At 42.0% G+C, this 18,522-nt stretch overlaps 1 protein-coding gene across 1 annotated transcript in view; it reads right to left on the reverse strand.

Annotated features, from left to right (window-relative positions):
- CACNB4 (calcium voltage-gated channel auxiliary subunit beta 4) overlaps positions 1 to 15,627 on the reverse strand; it is a 188,887-nt gene extending 173,260 nt beyond the window's left edge. The window contains exons 1-2 of the mRNA XM_077829777.1: positions 15,556 to 15,627; positions 15,085 to 15,168 (exon numbers count right to left, since the gene is read on the reverse strand). Of these exons, the coding sequence (XP_077685903.1) occupies positions 15,085 to 15,168; positions 15,556 to 15,627 (156 nt within the window). The remainder of the gene's footprint in view (positions 1 to 15,084; positions 15,169 to 15,555) is intronic.
- Positions 15,628 to 18,522: the final 2,895 nt, after the last annotated feature.

An 18,522-nucleotide genomic window follows, 5' to 3' on the forward strand; every position in this document is an offset into this window, starting at 1 on the left:
GGGCTTGTTCTTCAAAGAAACAATATTTTTAAAGAGATCAGTGTCAGAATTCTGGTTTAGAATATATATTTAAGTGATTTGGTCCAGAGTACTGGAAGCAGGATGTCAAACTTTCCAGAGAGTTCCAAAATCTGCCAAGTTACAGAAACACTGAGAGACACAGAGAGAGAAGGAGAGAGAGATGAATATGTATTAAAAGGAACAATCATGCACTGTATTATCCAGGAGAAAGAGTTGATGGTTACTGCAAAAAGAAAAGGCTTGGAACTATCAATCCAGTGAATGACAGCCATAAAAATACAAATGAAGTAATGGAATATTTTAACAAATACAGAATCTAATCAAATGAGATATAGGTCTTCTCTAGAATACTGCTTATCCTATGTGAGTAAGGTTAGCAGAATCTGGCCATAAGTGACTTATTTAAAGTACTCAGAATACCAAGTGATTTTTGCTCAAGCAAATTTAAACACATTGTTCAGAACATAAAGGTTTTCCCAAAGCAAAAAGTCATGATCATAAATCAATAAAGGCAAGGAAACAGAATAAGAAGCAAATATAGTAATATTATTAACAACAAATAGGATAGTAGCATTACCATAACAACAACTTTAATCCAAGGATTTCAAAGCACTTTACAAGCTACGATCCAGGTCTCGCAAGCACTTAAGCACATAACTTTACACAAAGGAGCACAATAAAACGTCAGAGTTACAAACACCTCGGGAATGGAGGTGGTTCATAACTCTGAAATGTTCGTAACTCTGAAAATATTATGGTTGTTCTTTCAAAAGTTTAAAACTGAGCATTCACTTAATATAGCTTTGAAACTTCACTATGCAGAAGAAAAATGCTGCTTTTAACCATCTTAATTTAAATGAAAGAAGCACAGAAACAGTTTCTTTACCTTGTCAAATTTTCTTTTTAACTTTTCCTTTATTTAATAGTTTACATTTAACACAATACTGTACTACTGCTGCCTGATTGTGCACCTCCGGTTCCAAATGAGGTGTGTGGTTTACCGGTCAGTTCGTAACTCTGGTGTTTGTAACTGTGAGGTTCTACTGTAGTTACACTGAGCACAGTAGGGCCACTCATTTGTCAGGTTATTCACATGCATATGTGCAGGATCAGGAGCTATACCTAAAACTTCATTACTCCCTTGTGGACAAGTATGAAAAATACCACTTTACTGATGTGTAAACTGAGGTACAGAGAAGTTCTGCGATTTGTACAAGTCAATGGCAAAACCAGGAATAGGACTCAGGTGCCTGGATTGCCAGTCCCCTGATATAACTACTAGATCACACTCCCTGGTAAAATTCTGTCATTTAGAGATTTGGTGGCAAACTGAGCAAGTTGCTAACCAATATTATGGAGTAAACAATACAGCTGAATTCAGGAAACAATTATTCTGTCCGGGGACACAGAATTTTGATGATCATCTGCAATGTGGTAGCAGGGAGAAAGAGATGTGTGTCCTTTTTTGATTCCTTATGATGTACAAAGGATCCTTGTTTTGATTGTGTGACTAAAAAAATAAGGGAGTAGTGAAGACAGGCAGCTCTTGCTAGTTTTTTAATATTAGAAATTCTTATCTACCCTGTTTTCCCTAGAAGGCTCTATGGACAACTCTAGGATTAGAACATTACAAGCACCAAGAAAGTAAATTCTATTAATTGAGAGAGAGGAGTGATTTTTATTCAGACTCATCAAAAACTCCAGGTTTTGATCATTTTTGCTTAACACCAAATTAACAAAAATAGCAAACCGAGTCTTTGAGAGGAGAGATCTTTTCAACACCTCCTTCCCTTCAGTGAATGGCTGGAGAACCTTCAGTTGCCTGCGGTCTCCAAGGAAAACTCCAGTAAAACACAACTTAATATTTTCGATGTAAAAAAAATAAAAATAAAAAAATTCTGAATTTTCTTTTTTGAATAAAGGAACTTTCAGACCTTGACAAAAACAAGAAGGAGTAGGACCCCATTTTTTCACCTGTAAATTCACCTGGGACAGATTTTGGGGGCCTAAAGGCCACTGTCCTGAAATTCTTTATATCTTGATCCTATTCTTTTCAAGGCAACAGAACACATTCTAGCTAATTCAGGGGCAGAGTCCCATGTAATCAGCTCTGCTTCCTCTATATTCAGCACAGACAATCACATCAAGATTGCATTTGACACAAAATATCGGTGTCCATAGAAACTGCATTGACAGCAAATGCAGGCAAAGCTTTCTCATGGTTTTCGTTTCCAAAATCTGTTAAAATGGCTCTAGTTCCTGTTGTCACATTATAACCATGTGACTGGATCCTTTGTATAATCTAATGTTAACATACAGCTAAGATTCTAGAAAGGAGGCTACAATAAAGTATTACTATTCTGAGCAGCAGCTTATCAATTAATCACAAAACCATGGGAGATGAGGTCACAAAGCTGGAAGCTAATAGATCCCGAGTTCTAATCCCATCTCTAATAGAGTCTCTCTCAAATCATGCAACTCTTCTGCCTCAGTTTCCCCATTAGTAAAAGGGGGATGATAATACTCACGTACATTATAGGTGTATTAAGGGTTAATTAATTATTGTAGTTCATACGTGTACAGTGCTTTAAAAGTGATAACTGCAAAGTATTAACTCAATAAGTATTACTGTAATCACGTAAATCTCAGTGTAATACTGAAAGAATAAAGAATTGTACATGTCACACTAGAAAATTAAATTCAAAGGACCATAGTGTATACATGTAGAGCAAGAACACAAAAACACAAGAATTGTTGTATCATGAACACAAACAAACAAATCCTGCATGTCATTGTTCATACCTACATTGCTTATGCTATTAATAACTGATTTCCCTTCTGTGACTTTAGGCTATTTTAAAACAGAAACCTTGTTGCCATGGAGACAGTAAGCCGGTCAGCACATCTGCTGAAAAAGAGGATATAAATTTTGTAAGTGTGAATCTTAAAAGCTTAGACTTTTGTCAATCTTTGCCAAAGACTCCATCAAATACACATAAGGGAGGCTATCAATTCGGTTAACTGTCATCTGCAAGATAACTGACAAACACATTCACTATCATTTGCACCGATTACTACTAGCACAGAATGCATCAACATCTGTACATAAGCATATTGAGGATACGAATCATGTTCCACTTCAATGTGCTGCAGTAGCCGTGATCACAAGAGTTGATTATAAATATCATCTAGCGAAGCTTCATAGGTTGATGGACGGCTCTGAGACACAATTCCTAGTTTTTTTAAACATGCAATCATTGTCCATATTTACTCTAAACAAAGAAACAAATATAATTCCTCTTGAGGGGGAATATTTTACCGGGAATATAACTTGAGAGAATATTTTCATGAAAAGCCATTGAATTTAGTCTCACAAGTCCCCTTTGAGGAAGAGAAGTTTCACTGTCCCCTCTTCCCAAGTGAAGAAACTGAGGCACGCACAGTTGTGTGGTCCCAGTCACACGAAGTTGGTGGCAGAACCGAAACTAGAACCCAGATAGCCTGTTCTTGTGCTTTAGCCACAAGGTCATGCTTTCTCTATTCCCTTTACTGTCATTTCAGATTTGTGGAGCGCCTCATCTGTGCAAGGGAGAATCAAGGCAGGATTCTTAGATCTTTTTACAGTCAGAAGGAACACAGCAGTTAGCAAGTGAACAGCAGATGTGCATATGCACAGTTGATAGCTGCTGGCTACCACCTGTTACCGGTGCAGAAGTGTTACCAGGGAAGTGTAGATGCAGTCTAAATCCTTCAGGCCATGACACAGCTTGAACTAAGTGTTATGTGACTCTCACGTTCAGGCCAAGTCATAGCAATATCCACTGGGGGTGGAGAGATGAGGAAGGGTTTAGGTGGACCTGGGCTCAGCATAGTTTTTAACAGTCATAATCACCAATCATAGAATCAGGAGCCACATTAAAGACTTACTTGCAGCTCACGAGCCTCAGTCTGAGTATCACTGGTCTAAAGGCTAAATCTACAAAAGGATTTCAGTGTCTAACTACCACGTTAGGCACCTAAGTCCAAACTTTAGGTCCTCAAAACCCCAGCTCAGCTGCCACCCAACTCTGTAGCTTCCCTAACGTCCCTAGGGGTCTACATTTCTGCTGGTAATGTCTTGCAGGTGCCGAAAAATCTGCCAGCAAGCAGGTGCACAGCTGCCTTAGCCATAGGTGCTGGAACTAGGGGTGCTGGAGGTGCTACCACACCCCCTGGCTTGAAGTGGTTTCCATTACATACAGGGTTTACAGTTTGATTCAATGGCTCTCAGCACCCCCCACTATAAAAATTGTTCCAGCACCCATGGCCTCAGCCCTGGAGCCTAGCTCACCCCTAAGCCCCAGCCGCATCCTCACACTAGACATTCTTCTAGCCTTCTCACCTGGGCAGCCTGATCCAGTAGACATTGTCAGAAGCCACCTACCGGATTGGACCGCACTCAAAACCATCACCAAGGGAGGTTCCCCCTCTCCCCCCCCCCCCCACTTATAACTTTTAGTTCAGAGGTGCTGGAACTAGGCATGCTGCTGCACCCCTTGGCTCAAAGTAGTTTCCCTCATACACAGATTGGTTCAATGGCTCTCAGCACCCTCACTATACAAATTGTCCCAGCACCCCTGCCAGAGGTTAGGGCACTCAGCCAGGATGTGGGAGAGCTGGACTCAACCCCCCATCCCAATACGGAACAGGGATTTGAACTTTTGTCTCCACCTTTCTATAACCACTGGGCTATAGAGTCACTGACTCTCTGTCTGGCCCAATGCATATTTAATTATAAATACACAGTGGAACAGCATCAATGGGAGAGACAGAGAGCCCTGCCCCAGAATGTCCCATAAGCCAATGGCTATCAAGCTCATCTGGAAGTGTGGAGACCCATGTTCAAGCTCCTTCCCATCAAGCAAAGGAAAGGATTCAACCCGAGTCACTGGGCTCAAAGTTATAAAAGGACTTGAACCACCCATGTCTCCTCATTTATTTTTTTTTCCCCAAGAAAGGGCTTATGCACCTAAGTCCAAGAGATGGTCCATGGCTATGAATCCCAAGCAGAGAAAGGCACCTGCTTCCAACCCAGATTTAGGCACCTAAGGCCCTTTGAAGAAATGCCAGGGAGAGGGGTGTGGCCTATGAACTAGTTTAGGTGGCTTCCTGCTCAGCTTGTTGGCTTTTATGGATCCCATTTTTAGGTGCCCAACTCTCCCCATGAATTGTATAAAGTGAGCTTGGGCGCCTAACTCAGGGCTGGATTCCTCTAGGCAACAAGATGCCTAAAAGTTAGGTGCTGAAAAGCTGATCCCTTTGTGGGATTTAGCCCTAAATTCTTTGGACAAGTGGCTGCATCTTTTATTCACTAGTCAAATGCTTAGTACATTTTAAATGCTGTATAAAGAATAATAATGGTCCACCTCTGTGTCCAACGGATGGGCATACTCCATGACAGCGATTTACATTTTAGAAATTAAGGAGTCATAATAGAATTGAGTTCAGCCTGAAATTCTAATATACTCTTTTGCAGATGTATATTTTATTTTGCCTAATTAGGGTTTGATCCTGAGAGGTGCTGATTTCAATGGGAGTCAGAGTTGCAGGTGACCCGTACCACTCACAATCAGGCCTTATCATAGGAGTTATCCCCCATTGGCCTGCAGCGGTGAACCGCAGCTAGTGGGAGCTGCAATCGGACGAACCTGCAGATGTGGCAGATAAACAAACCGGCTTAGCCCGCCGGGGCTTTCCCTAAACAAGCGGCATCCCAAGTTTGGGAAACACTGCACTAGACATTTTTAAAATTTTTGGCCATATACAAAGATATTTGAGTTTGGACACAGTCTTATTTAGAGCCCACCCCTTCGTACTGCTTGGCCCTTTAGTGAAATTCCAGTGACCCGGTGTCTAACACATCACAATCAAAATCGACATTATGAGTAAAGCTAGAGAGAAAATGGAACACTTCTAGCAAAATATGATAAACATCTTTTTCAGAAGTTCATTAATTTTTGAAAAATTTCAGTCAACTAGAGAACTGGGAGATGAAATGTCAGTTCAATAATAAAAAATATTTTTTGTATTTTTGTATCTTTTTCTTTTCTTTTCTTTTCCTTTTCTTTATTTCATACTTAAAAAGAAAGAATCCAGCATATTGACAGAGATTCAGTATTATGTCCTTGCTACAGGATCAAGTTTAAAAAGGAGATGGGCTCAGATGGGGCAAGTTTGTATTTTTAATATAAATACCTTAAAATAAGTAGCAAATGTGGCAAGAAAATTTATGAAAAGAAAGGAAAAGTTTGAGTGTAATTTTACATGAGAGCCACGTGTGTAAATGGCACTTAAGGGCTTGATTCAAAATCCACTTACATAACTGAAAAGATTCTAATTGACTTCAATAGTTTTAGGAACAGGCTTGTACTTATTAAGGCCCCTGATTCAGAAGAACACTCAAGCAAATGTTTAACTTCAAGCAGGTAAACGATCACAGTGCTAATTCAGCAAAGCCCTTAAGCATGTATTTAAAGTTATGCACATGCTAAAGGACTTTGCAAAATGAGGACCAAGTAGAAGAGACAGGGCCAGATCCTGATCTTAGTTACACAGACTGAGCTACTCTACTTTTACACCTCTGGAACGGAGACCAATGTCTAGCCCATAATCCATGCCCCAAAGAGCCAGATTCTAAAAACTCTTACTTGTATGAGGAAGGGTTTACAGGAACTAGACTTATGTTAGGAAAAAGATGCAGCATGACACAAAGAAAGGTCAGAAGAAGAGGAAAACTTACCAGAATAGGGTCATGAAGTTACCTGCATGCAGCACAAAAATAATTGCTACTGCCTTTTATAAAAATAAATGGATCAACTTAACAGACGTACAAGCGCTCAGATACCATGGTAATAAACATGGTATAAATGCATAGACAGGGCCTTGTCTACCCACTAATGTTGTGCCACTTTAACTATACTGATGAAGTGAGCTGTAGCTCACGAAAGCTCATGCTCAAATAAATTGGTTAGTCTCTAAGGTGCCACAAGTACTCCTTTTCTTTTTGCGAATACAGACTAACACGGCTGTTACTCTGAAACCTTTAACTATACTAGTATTGTCAAATTAAGCATATTGTATTTTGGACAAACCATACTAGTATAGTAAAGTGGTACAACCCCTCTAGTGTGGATACAGCTATACGGGTATAGAATTGTTTATACTGGTATAGCTTTTTCCTCCTATAGGAAAGGCACCTTTATTCCAATAAAACTGCGTCCACCCTGGGGGTCATAGCAGAAGAACTATTTTGGTTTTCAAAAAAAAATTTTAAAAAACCCTAACTGGAAGTTATACTGCTACAAAGTCTGCGTGCAGACCAGGCCTCAGATGGAACACCGAAGAAGTGGGTTTTGAGGAGTGATCTGGAGGGGAGAGAGGCTACTGTGTGGCTACAGGATCAAAGACGACTAACACGGCTGCTACTCTGAAACCATTCTAATACAGTTTCACCAGATATGAAAAGTCCTTCTTTGTACAGCTGTTTAAGGAGTTCACTTTTCCCTGGGGATTTCTTGTCCAGGTCCTGCTGATGGAGCTGCTGCTTTACTGTGTTTACAAAAAGCTTTTGATTAGCATCCCATTGGGGCTTTTCCCCCTAAATTCTGTTACTGCATGCACAACAGAGATTTTAATGGCTTCTGGTTCACGTCTATGAAGAAATCACTAACATCTCCGCAGTTAATTTAACAGGCACCATTTGCAATAAAGAAGCAGGCGTTGCGTGTCATGTAGTTTTGATTTAAAAATGGTTCTGTAGCGATAGCTTTTCAGGATAATTGTGTTGTTTTGCAAGAAGCCATACTTTTCTCACAGAAATACATTCTATTTAAAAAAATAAAATCAGACCATGAAAATGGTCCTGACCATGAGGCAAATAAAAAAAAATTCCCTACAAATCGCACAGCGTTGGAACAACATTTGGAGATACAAAAGCTTCCAAAACAATAAATTGTTACTACAGTATTTGCAACATTATAAGCACATGTTTTCAGCTGACCTACTTACTCCCCCATGCTAGCGTGTTGATAATTGACTTTTGTCCCCTACGGGGGTTCTTAAATATAATTGAGCAGCACCTGCCACATAAGAAGAACAGTTTTATACACTGATTTCTTGTACAAATATTGTACTTAACAGCTTCAGTACCAGACTTACTCACCCATCCTTGTTTGTGCCAGATATTTGATCATACACTACCAAGCCATCCAGTATTGCAATATCCATGTGTTTCAGCAAAGTGAGGGGATAATTTTCAATAAAAATAGTTCCAAATATTTCTATTAATTAATTGTTAGTTATTTCCAGAAGAAACCTTTCAAGCTAATGGATCCCAAAGTATTTTGGGCCCAATTTGAAATTCATTGAAATCTATGGAAATAATCCCATTTACTTCAGTAGGCTTTGGATAAGTCAGTTTATGATCTTATAACAGTATATAACATTCATACTGGGATCACTTCACCGGATCAATGAAATGCCATTGCCTCTGAAACAGAAGAAAAGCTGTTCAACAATGCACTGAAAAACTACACAACAGTATAGGACAGGAAGTGAGCAGGAATATAGTCTGTTTTAAACTGAAGATGGAGTTCATATCCCCCTAGGAGAAATATGGCTATCAGACCAGTGCTATGAGCTTGTCTTTACAACTACTTTGTTTGCAGGAACCGGAGGTGTAAATCTACCAGGCACTAGCCTGCTATGCAATAAGTGTCCATGTGGACCCTGCTGCCATGCACTCAAAGTTCTCTAGTGCGCTTTAATCTACTCCCATTTCAAACTCCCAGCTCTTTGAGTTGAGGTCCTGCCTCAACTCAGGGACCTAGACTTGATGACTTATCCTGCCCTACATTTTTATGATTCTCTGAACAGCAGCAGCAAGGGTAGGTTTATACCCCACCTTGCCGTGAACTAAGTGTTCATGCAGACAAGCCCTAATACACTATTCTTATGAAAAGAGGCCTCAAGTTCAATACAGAACTACTCACATGTGTAAAATAGCCTATGGAAGTAAGTGTTTGTAGAATCGGGACCTTTGCAGGGCTCTGATACAGCAAAGCACTTTAAAACAGAAGTAGTCCAATTACTGTGTGCTTAAAGTTTAGCACATGCTTAAATGCTTTGCTGAATAGGAAGGAGGGTCACACCATTCTATTGCCTTTCACTTTGTGCAGCTTATTTGTCCTCAGTAAAAGTTCTGACTCAGACATTAAGCCATTTTAGGAAGAGAAAGACCAGTTCACTTAATTCTATAAATAATTTTCATACTACCCCAATGACTTTCAGCATATGGATATTTGTCTCCATCTGTAACTCATTCCATCTACTTTCATCATTATAACTTATCATATGTTCAGAACCAATTATGGGCATTAATGGTCATAATTCCAAGTTTGTGATATTGTAAGTAATATTTCTGCCATTACGGACACATATATAAAACTGAAAACATTTTGCTAATTTTTACCACTATTAAACAATCTGGAAAAAATGCAAATTTAAAAAAGATCATTTCACAATTTAAAGTTTACCAAAAATGTTATTTTTTTTCTAAAAATTTCTGTAAGAAGAAATGTAAACTAGAACCAAAAAAATTAGCAACAAAGAATGGATCATCTTGAAAAGGGACCATCACACTGTTGTTATGCATTTCACACACACACATTCAGCAAAATTCCATATTTCCACTGACACTGTGGATTTACTCCAGTAACTGACTGCAGTTTATAGTACAGTTGAGGTTTAGATCAGATTTAGTATAAACTCTACTTACTGTGCTATTACTACATAGTTTGGTGATGCAGGTTAGAATTTATCTTTTAAATGTTGCATATAAAACTAAAACATTACAAAACATCTCCATTTTAATCTCTGCCAATTGATATTTTTCTGCCTGCGTCCCAGACAGCCTGATCCTTATCACAGAAAAAAGGGGGAGGCTCCCAGTAACTGAGATGACCAACAGGATACACCTAATTACTGCTATACATGCTATGAGTTAAAAGTTTCTATTCTCTTTCCTAATGAAAAGGAATTCAAATACTAACCATGAAGTCTGAGAATAGTCACAACCAGACTCGTTCTCGCACAAAGGAAACACAGGGAGCATCTTTGCGCAAAGGAAATGTTGTCTTGTGCTGTTAAATTGACATATGGGAAGGAATTTATTATAGTAAATTCATGGAGAGAGTTAATGTGACCGTTTCCTAAATGCCTGCTTAAAGCGAATTCTTCCACGCTCTTTCCGTCATGGGTGGGCGGGAGGCAATCTAAGAGTTATTTTTGTTGTTGAACTCATGCAGCTCAAATGAAAGCTTCTTACTGTCTTTATTAAATGAATTATTGAATCTCCCACTGTTAAAGGTTTCAAGTAAACATGTACAATTTTTATTAATTATTATTATTATTACTTTAAATCTCTAGTGTCTGTAATAACCTCTCAGAAGATGACATTGTTTTCTCTACCAATCTGCTCCTTTTTCATTTGGGTAATGCAGATTCTTTTAGTGGATTTATTTATTTTGCTATGATTTGAATGGATTTGAAGTCCTATTTATTTAACAGCTTCAGCCTATATAGCACCTCATTGTGCCAAAACATATCAGATACTGGTGCAGAAACAGCAACCGTGTCAGCACAGTTCTGGGAATAGCTTTACTGACTGTATTTGCTACTACTACTACTGCAGAGTTGGCAGAGAAAGCACAATTCATTGTCTTGAGACCCAGAGATAGTGGCTGTTCCTGGGAAATCTGTTGGCGATAGTGTGGTGGATTTTAAAAAAAGCCAGTAGACTGAGCCTGATTTCCAAAGTTGCACATGCAGAACTGCAGTACTTGTATAAACAAATTGGGTATTTAGTCACACAAGAGGCAAGCTAGATTTTTGCATGTGCTAGCTGTTTGCATGTGCAAATCCCCTACAATGAGGCCAGATAGATGCACAGTTATGAGTTGTGCAGGCAATTATGACAACTAAGCATGCAAGTTAGTACATTTTTTGTGCACCTATATATTCACATGTGCAGTTCTGAAAAAATCAGGACTTTCGCATCTAGAAGACTTTCTCCATCAAGGGCCCAGTTCCGTATCTTCTGCACACTCACAATTCCTAGTAAAATCAATACATTTTGGGTGTGCAAGAGAAGATTTAGCATCAAACTATTACCAATTATAAATAAGATCAAAGTGCCAGGCCTCAAATATTTGACAGTGCCCCTTCAATAACAGATGTGTATCTCTTTAGTAGGGCATTATATGGGGTTTCCATGAGTAAAGACAGACCTCCCACTTGATTCCCGATGAGATAGACTACCAGCTATTCAGACATACTATGGTTAAGAACTACACAAAGCACTGGAACATGAGAAACTGAACAAACTGCAAAGCACAGGGAACATTTCCACATTTGAACACAAATAAGATGTCAGATGCAATAGAACTCAATTGTGACAGCTAGGTAGTTAGGGCCTGACTCACAAACAGTTATACAAGTAGCCCCACTGGCTTCAACTGGGCAGTCATCTAAATACTACTCCTGTGAGTAAGGTTTTGCAAGGTCAGCTGCAGAGAGCCCAATCCCGCATAGTGTTGAGCACCACTGGGAGAAACTGAGTGCCCTGCACTCCAGTGGGAATTCAGAGCACACTGCAACATGCAGGAACAGATGCTCAGTTCCCTTACAGTGCAAACGAAAAATGACAACAAATAAAATGCAGTCTTACTTCCACAGTCGATGTTTTAACGCTACACTGGAAATCCATCACTTTAAAGGATGTAACAGAAAGAGTCTAAAAGATTCTCCCTGACAAGTACAGTAAGCACCCACACCCTTTCTGGAGGACCTGCTGAACTGGCTCAATCCATGAACATGAACTAAAATTGGATTCATGTATTTTTTGTTGCAATTATTCTAATTATTTGGCTTCAAGTCATGTTAAGTTTCATGTTCTCTCTCTGTTGTGCTACAGTGATGCCTCATTCTCATTTCCAATGAAAACAAGGATTGCTAGAGCTGAATTGCTGTCATTCTGGTTTGTGCAGCTGCAGTGAATAGAAAACATCACAAAGCAATTGGAAATTATTAGTTCTATTGGTTATATATTTCTTTTTTCTATGGAGTTATCATGATTCACCATTTCAGTGTCCTGCACTACAATACAGTATAGTTAAATGAAAGACGTTTTCCATGGCAAACATCCCGAAACTGTTCAGGGCCCAATCCTGCTTTCCTTGCACTCCCACTGGGAGTTTAGCATGTGGAATGAATGCAGGATTAGACCCCAAAACAAGAAAACTCTTTAGATATAAACAAAGAATGAACAAACCATCAAAGAGATTGGCATTTTATAATTTCCTTCTTTAAAACTGTGTTTACTAAGCACACATCACGTGGAAAAGAAGGCCAGAGCTTCAATCAGACCATGGATGTTAGTTTTTAATCGGGGCAAGCTAGCAGCCAACAATAGAAGAGTGGAAATAGAAGGCAAAGAGTGAATATAGACAGGAGGATGTCACCTAAATTGCTCCTGTGACATCCTTGTCGTGCCAGAAGGAGGAAGATTATTGCTGGAGGATAATTAGTACCCACAGATCTAAAACTAAAACATCTTTGCCAACTCTCACAATTTAGTCACAAGTTGCACAATATTTGGTGTTTTCCTTAAAGCCCCAGCTCCTGGAGTGAAGTAACTACTTGAAAATTTCAGCTTTTTTCTTTTTAAAAGTACATTTCTAGCCCTTATGGTTGCACAGAATAACTTGAAAACATGACCCAATTGTACACAAATAGCTCAGAAACTAGAAGACACATACAAAGAACCCAAAGTGTAATATTAAAATCATCTCTGAGCCAAACTCACGATTTTTTTTTTAGGCCTGACTCGTAATTTTTGAACACCTGGTATTGGCAATAGTGCATAAGTTCAGATCCAAATCCAAACTTCACCCGAAGCTTTGGGGTGTTCAGATGCAGGTCTGACTCAGATGGATAGAAACGATAATTACAGTTTCTATCCAATAAAATGCTACAGTCCTGACCCTGCAATCTAATCTGCGTGGGCCCTATGTGGGGCTCTGCACAGACACAAAAGTACCCACCACATAAATGTAAGCACAGCATTAGGGCCTAGCAATGCAAAAAAATAACCCTCAGTGGGATCTGAGTTACTCCAGAGAATTCTTTCCTGGGTATCTGGCTGGTGAATCTTGCCCACATGCTCAGGGTTCAGCTGATTCCCATATTTGGGGTTGGGAAGGAATTTTCCTCCAGAGCAGATTGGAAGAGGCCCTGGGGGTTTTTCACCTTCCTCTTCGCATGGGGCACGGGTCACTTGCTGGAGGATTCTCTGCACCTTGAAGTCTTTAAACCATGATTTGAGGACTTCAATAGCTCAGACATAAGTGAGAGGTTTATTGCAGGAGTGGGTGGGTGAGATTCTGTGGCCTGCATTGTGCAGGAGGTCAGACTAGATGATCGTAATGGTCCCTTCTGACCTTAATATATATGGGTCTACAAAATACAAGCTCCAATGCATAAAAATCCACAATTTTTGCCAAGTTAATTTCAATTGCAATTTGCTTCAAAATAAAGTTGCAAGGAAATTCAGACAAAAGTATTTGGGGCTGCTTTAAAAAATGTCTCCAATGATTTATTAAGCTTAGTTTATAACGAAATGGCTCATAGCCTAAAAAAAGAGACTGTTTCTTATGAGAACAACAGGACAAATAACCTTTTGATGTTTTAATTTTAATTTCAAATCCTGCTGCTGTAATGTTCAGTGTTTATGGAAAAAAAATCAGTAAAATATAAAATTATTTTCTCACAAATTATTTTTGGGTCATTTAAGAGAAAATTACATTAAATTATATTTAATATGTGCTGAACATGCCAGTATCACTAGATGTATAAAATAATAAACACTGTCATTTATTTTCATACACAAATAACAAATGTGTCATATCTAAAAAAACAAACAAAACAAACCCCTGTGTATATTGTATGGAGGCCCTAATATTTCAGGTGCTGCAGTTGGCAGTGCTGAAGTTCCCTGAATACACTAAGCTACCAAGTAGGGTCTTAGAAAACAGCAGAATTCTTCAGTATACATTGTACTGGGGGGTAGGGGGGGCAGAATTTTTTCAGGCAAATCTAAATAAAAGGACTCTGCAGTCAGCACTTGATAGAACTGGCTGGATGTGACCCAGGTTAGCTCAGGGCACCTAGTAGTCCATCTTCCTGCTTTGTGGCCGAGAGGGACTCTAACAGACAGTATCTCAAAGCCTAGCGGGTTGTCAGCCAGCATTTTCGAGAAATAAATACTCCACAACTAGAAAGAGTTAAATCAGAAATGCTGCCAATTCTTGTGCCCTTACGAGTTTAACCAAGGCGAATCCAAGTCAATGGGAGCCATTCCCTCTTCATTTCCGCTCTCACTCCCTTTACCTTGTCCAAACCCTTGGGAAACAGGGAGCTGCAAGCGCCCTTATCTAAAAGCCCCTCTCAGCCAAATCTCAGTGATGTTTCTGTCCCGAAAACTTACTTCATGCCTCTTTACGCAAAACAAACTCTTGTTTACCCAAAGGTTTCTAACTACACCTGAGATCTTTTAGATCGCCGGGACTCTGCTGTGTAAACCCCCAGACGCTGTATTTCCATGGGGGCCTGTCTTATAGCAAAACGAATACGGACTAAATGACTAAAACCAAAGCAAGTTAAAGCCGCAGCGCAGACCTGGTTTGCGGGATGGGGGGGGGGGGGGGAGAAAAACCGACTTTGAAAAGCCTTGGCTAGACACAAGGGGGTGAAATATCCCACCTTTCCCTGGCCGCCCGGAGCGCTGGGCGCGGCGGGAATCCCTGGGACAGGCATTTCCCCAAAGAAACTCGATTCACACCCAACGGGCCAGCTAGGAGCCGGCCCGCAGGGGACACTCAGCGGCTAGCCGGGCGGTGCGGTCCCCGTCTCCTCCCCGCCCTGCGGCTCGGCTCGCCCCCCGCCGCCCCCCGCGGGCCCGCGCCGTACCTGCCGGAGGATGAAACTGGTGGACGTTGTGCTGCCGTCGGATCGTTTCAAGCGGCTCCGCCGGGTCGCCGTCCCGCGGGACACCTGCACTCGCCGCGGGAGGGGGGGAAAGAAAGACAGATCGGGTCACAAGGGCGCGGGGAGCCCGCGGGGACCCCGCTCCGCCGGGGCAGCGGCCGGTCCAGCCTGGCCAGCGCCGGGAGCGGAGCCGGCCGCGCTGCCCGGACGCACGAAGGGCCGGTGGCTCAGCCCGGAGCTCCGGTAACGGGCCACCCCCTAACCGAAGCCCGCCGGCCCTGCCCGCGCCCGCCCCAGCCCCGCCGGGGATGGAGGGAGCGAGGCTCCAGCCCAGCACCCACCGCAGCCATTGCAGCCCGGCGCCGAGGCGATGCTCCCCGCGCCCAGGCAGCCGCCGGAGCCCGGAGCCGGGAAGGCGGAGAGCGGAGCAAGGGCGGAGGGAGGGGGAGGCACCTGGAAGACGGGGGGGTGCAGCCCGTCCCCCAGCCCGTTCTTGCCGTAGGAGGGGGGCGGGGGCTTGGACATGGCTAGCGCGGCATCGCCTCTGCCCCGGCTGCAGGCGCGCTGAGCGGGCTACCGGCCAGCGGGGCGAGCACTGCCTTCGCCTCTCCCTGCCCACTCGGATCAGGGCTGCCTTGCTGCGCCCGCTCCCGGCAGCCTGCCCTGTGCTGCGTGGGCGGCGGGCGCTCCCATCGCCACGCCTTAAAGCGACAGTGTCTCTTCCCTGGCGCCGGCGCCACGCGCGCGCCCGCGGGGGGGGAGGCGTTATAGAAGAAGCCAGTGAGTTCTTTTTTGGGGGGGCGAGGACAGGGAAGTTTTCCCTACCCTTCCCCCTCCGAAACAGGGTGTCCGCTCTCCAGCTGTAAATATCCAGCAACTTCCCAGCCCCTTCCCCCCATTTTCCTGTAGTGGCACCATCATTTCCCAGCCCGCGGTTTACCATGACCTCTTTGTGTGGCGCACGCCCACGCTCCCCAAAAACACACACACTGTAAATTAGGTTCAGCCACCTCCCTGCCCTGGGAAATGTATCTTCTAGCAGAACCCCTGTAGACGATCTTTCTGTGCCTAATACTAGCCTTTCTAACCAGATTAGCATGCACTAGTGACCTTGCTCTGCAACTTCCAGCCGTTTATGCATCCAATCCTAGTAACCTTTTCCTCTCTCTCAATGCTCAATAACCCTCCAGCCCAATGGAATGAATGCCCCCTACGGATTTTCCATGGTCTATTATTATATATTTATTGCTTATGTTGTAATAAAGGTCATGGCCCCATTATGCTAAACATCCTACAAACATATAACAATAAAGACAGTCCTTGCCCTAAAGAGCTGTCAGTGTATGAATAAGATGAAAGACAATAGGTAAAATCACCAGCCAAAAGGAACAAAAGGTACCAGGTTGTTATAATTTGTTATATGATTACCATGTAGCAGTCTTCCCTTAGAGCCACAAACTCAAGCTCTTAATGTGTCTAGAAATCAGCCCCGTGTCTAGAAATCTCATAAGTAAGCCAATGCTACTGCACTCACATATGCATCCCTGTGAAGTGCCACTGAAGTCAATTAGTGGGCAAAGGGTTCACCCTAATGGGTCTCAGTCCAGGGTTGGGGATAAATTACTGCCTGAAGCTATCACTGTCTCTAAGGATTTTTGGCACACTGGGCAGATTGGAAAAGGCATGTGCACACACACACACACACCAGTTTAAAAGAAAAATCAAGACTGAGCACTACTGCTTTAAAAGAAGTCAAAGATTTGATGTGATATGTTATTAGACAGGTGGCTTGTACAATAGGGGCTAAATAGTTGTTCTGAATTTGGATCATTTTAATGCACCACAAAAGAGGGGAATAAATGTATATTTATACAGTGCATACACACACATAAATAATGTTATGGCAAAAGATGGTATTGGCTTGCACGTTAGGGGGTCATTGATAGAGCTGGTCAGGAAACCAAATTTCCCTTGCGCAATACATTTTGAATTTTCAGAATTTTTTTCATGCTGAATTAGGATAAAAAGACAACAATTCAGAAATTTTCACAGAACTGAAATCCTGCAATAATTTGTTCTGGAAGCACTGAAATATGTTCTGAAACAAAATATGCTAGAGGCTCACCATTGCTATTAAGTGGTGGGTATTCCTGAAACAGAAGAATCATATCAATTTCAGCCAGGAGCTTTTAAGGCTTTGGGGGTTCCTGGCTCAATAGCAGCTCCCACATGCAGACTGTTTCAGAGATGGTGACCCCAGGGCTTCCAAGCTCCTGGACCTGCTTGTTACCTGGCCTATCTGACTCTCAAAGCCTGGGGAGCCAGCTGCCCAGAGAGTTGGACAACCCAGGTAGCTGGCTCTGGAGGCTGGAAGCTCTGGGGTCCCTGTTCCTCAGAGAGTCTTTCTGGGGCTGCTGGCTATCCTGGAACCACAGACCCTGGATATCGGGATCCCAACTCCAAAGCAGTTCTTCAGGCAGGATGCCAAAGAGCTGGGTGGGCAAGCTGGCAAGAAACCTGGCTGGCACACAAGTTTTGAAACCTATGTTCCATTGGAAGATTTGTCAAAACTGACACATTTCCACTAAATGTTTTGCTTTCAACAAATTGGTATTTTCCCAATGGAAAAACATCGTCAGAAAATTTCTGACTAGTTCCAGTCACCGATGATAGGCATGCAGGATGAAATTCTTAATAGAAAGAGTTGAAGATGTCATGCAGTAACTTCCATCAGAGACTCATTAAGGGACTGGGTATGCACAGTGTGGGCTGTTGGACCTCCCTGAGCTTTCTTTATGTTGCTAAACACAGGAGAGTTAATGGCCAGTCCGCCTTTTCCAGACCACGTGGTCAGAGAGAAGCCCTGAACTAGTCTCTGATGGAGACTCTGATAGAGCCTTTTGATCTTACACAGAGATCCTGAAGAAGAGCTCTTCAGGGAGAACCAATCCACTGATATGATTTGCATGCCCTAGCCAGTGAAGTGGCTGCATGCAAATTCTCTCACCCTCTGCTGACCTCTAGCGTCAGTTAAGATTTTATTTAATTTAGGCATTTATGGTTTTTTGGTTAGCTTTCCTCATTATGTTGCAGAGCAGACTGCTCAAATGCAATTCCTAAGATGTTCATCAGGAGAAAGAGGTGCAGCTGATATGAACCTTCTGTTTTTCCAGACTCTAGAAAGAGCACAGAATTTCTGACACCATAGTGCTCCAGCAAAGTTCAGGCATTAACACTTCAGGCTGATGTAGCCAAAGGTTGGTATGGAGATGATATGTGGTGGCAGATTATGAAAAGATTTTTAAACATGGATGTATCTCCAACATAAAGAACAGAAAAATCGTATTGAAACCATCAAGTAATTCAGTGTCTCATGCATTTTTAATTGTATCAGCCTTCAGAAAAAAAATTAAGTTAATG

The sequence above is a fragment of the Eretmochelys imbricata genome, chromosome 11 (assembly GCF_965152235.1).
Source record: "Eretmochelys imbricata isolate rEreImb1 chromosome 11, rEreImb1.hap1, whole genome shotgun sequence".
Classification (NCBI taxonomy): Eukaryota; Metazoa; Chordata; order Testudines; family Cheloniidae; genus Eretmochelys; species Eretmochelys imbricata.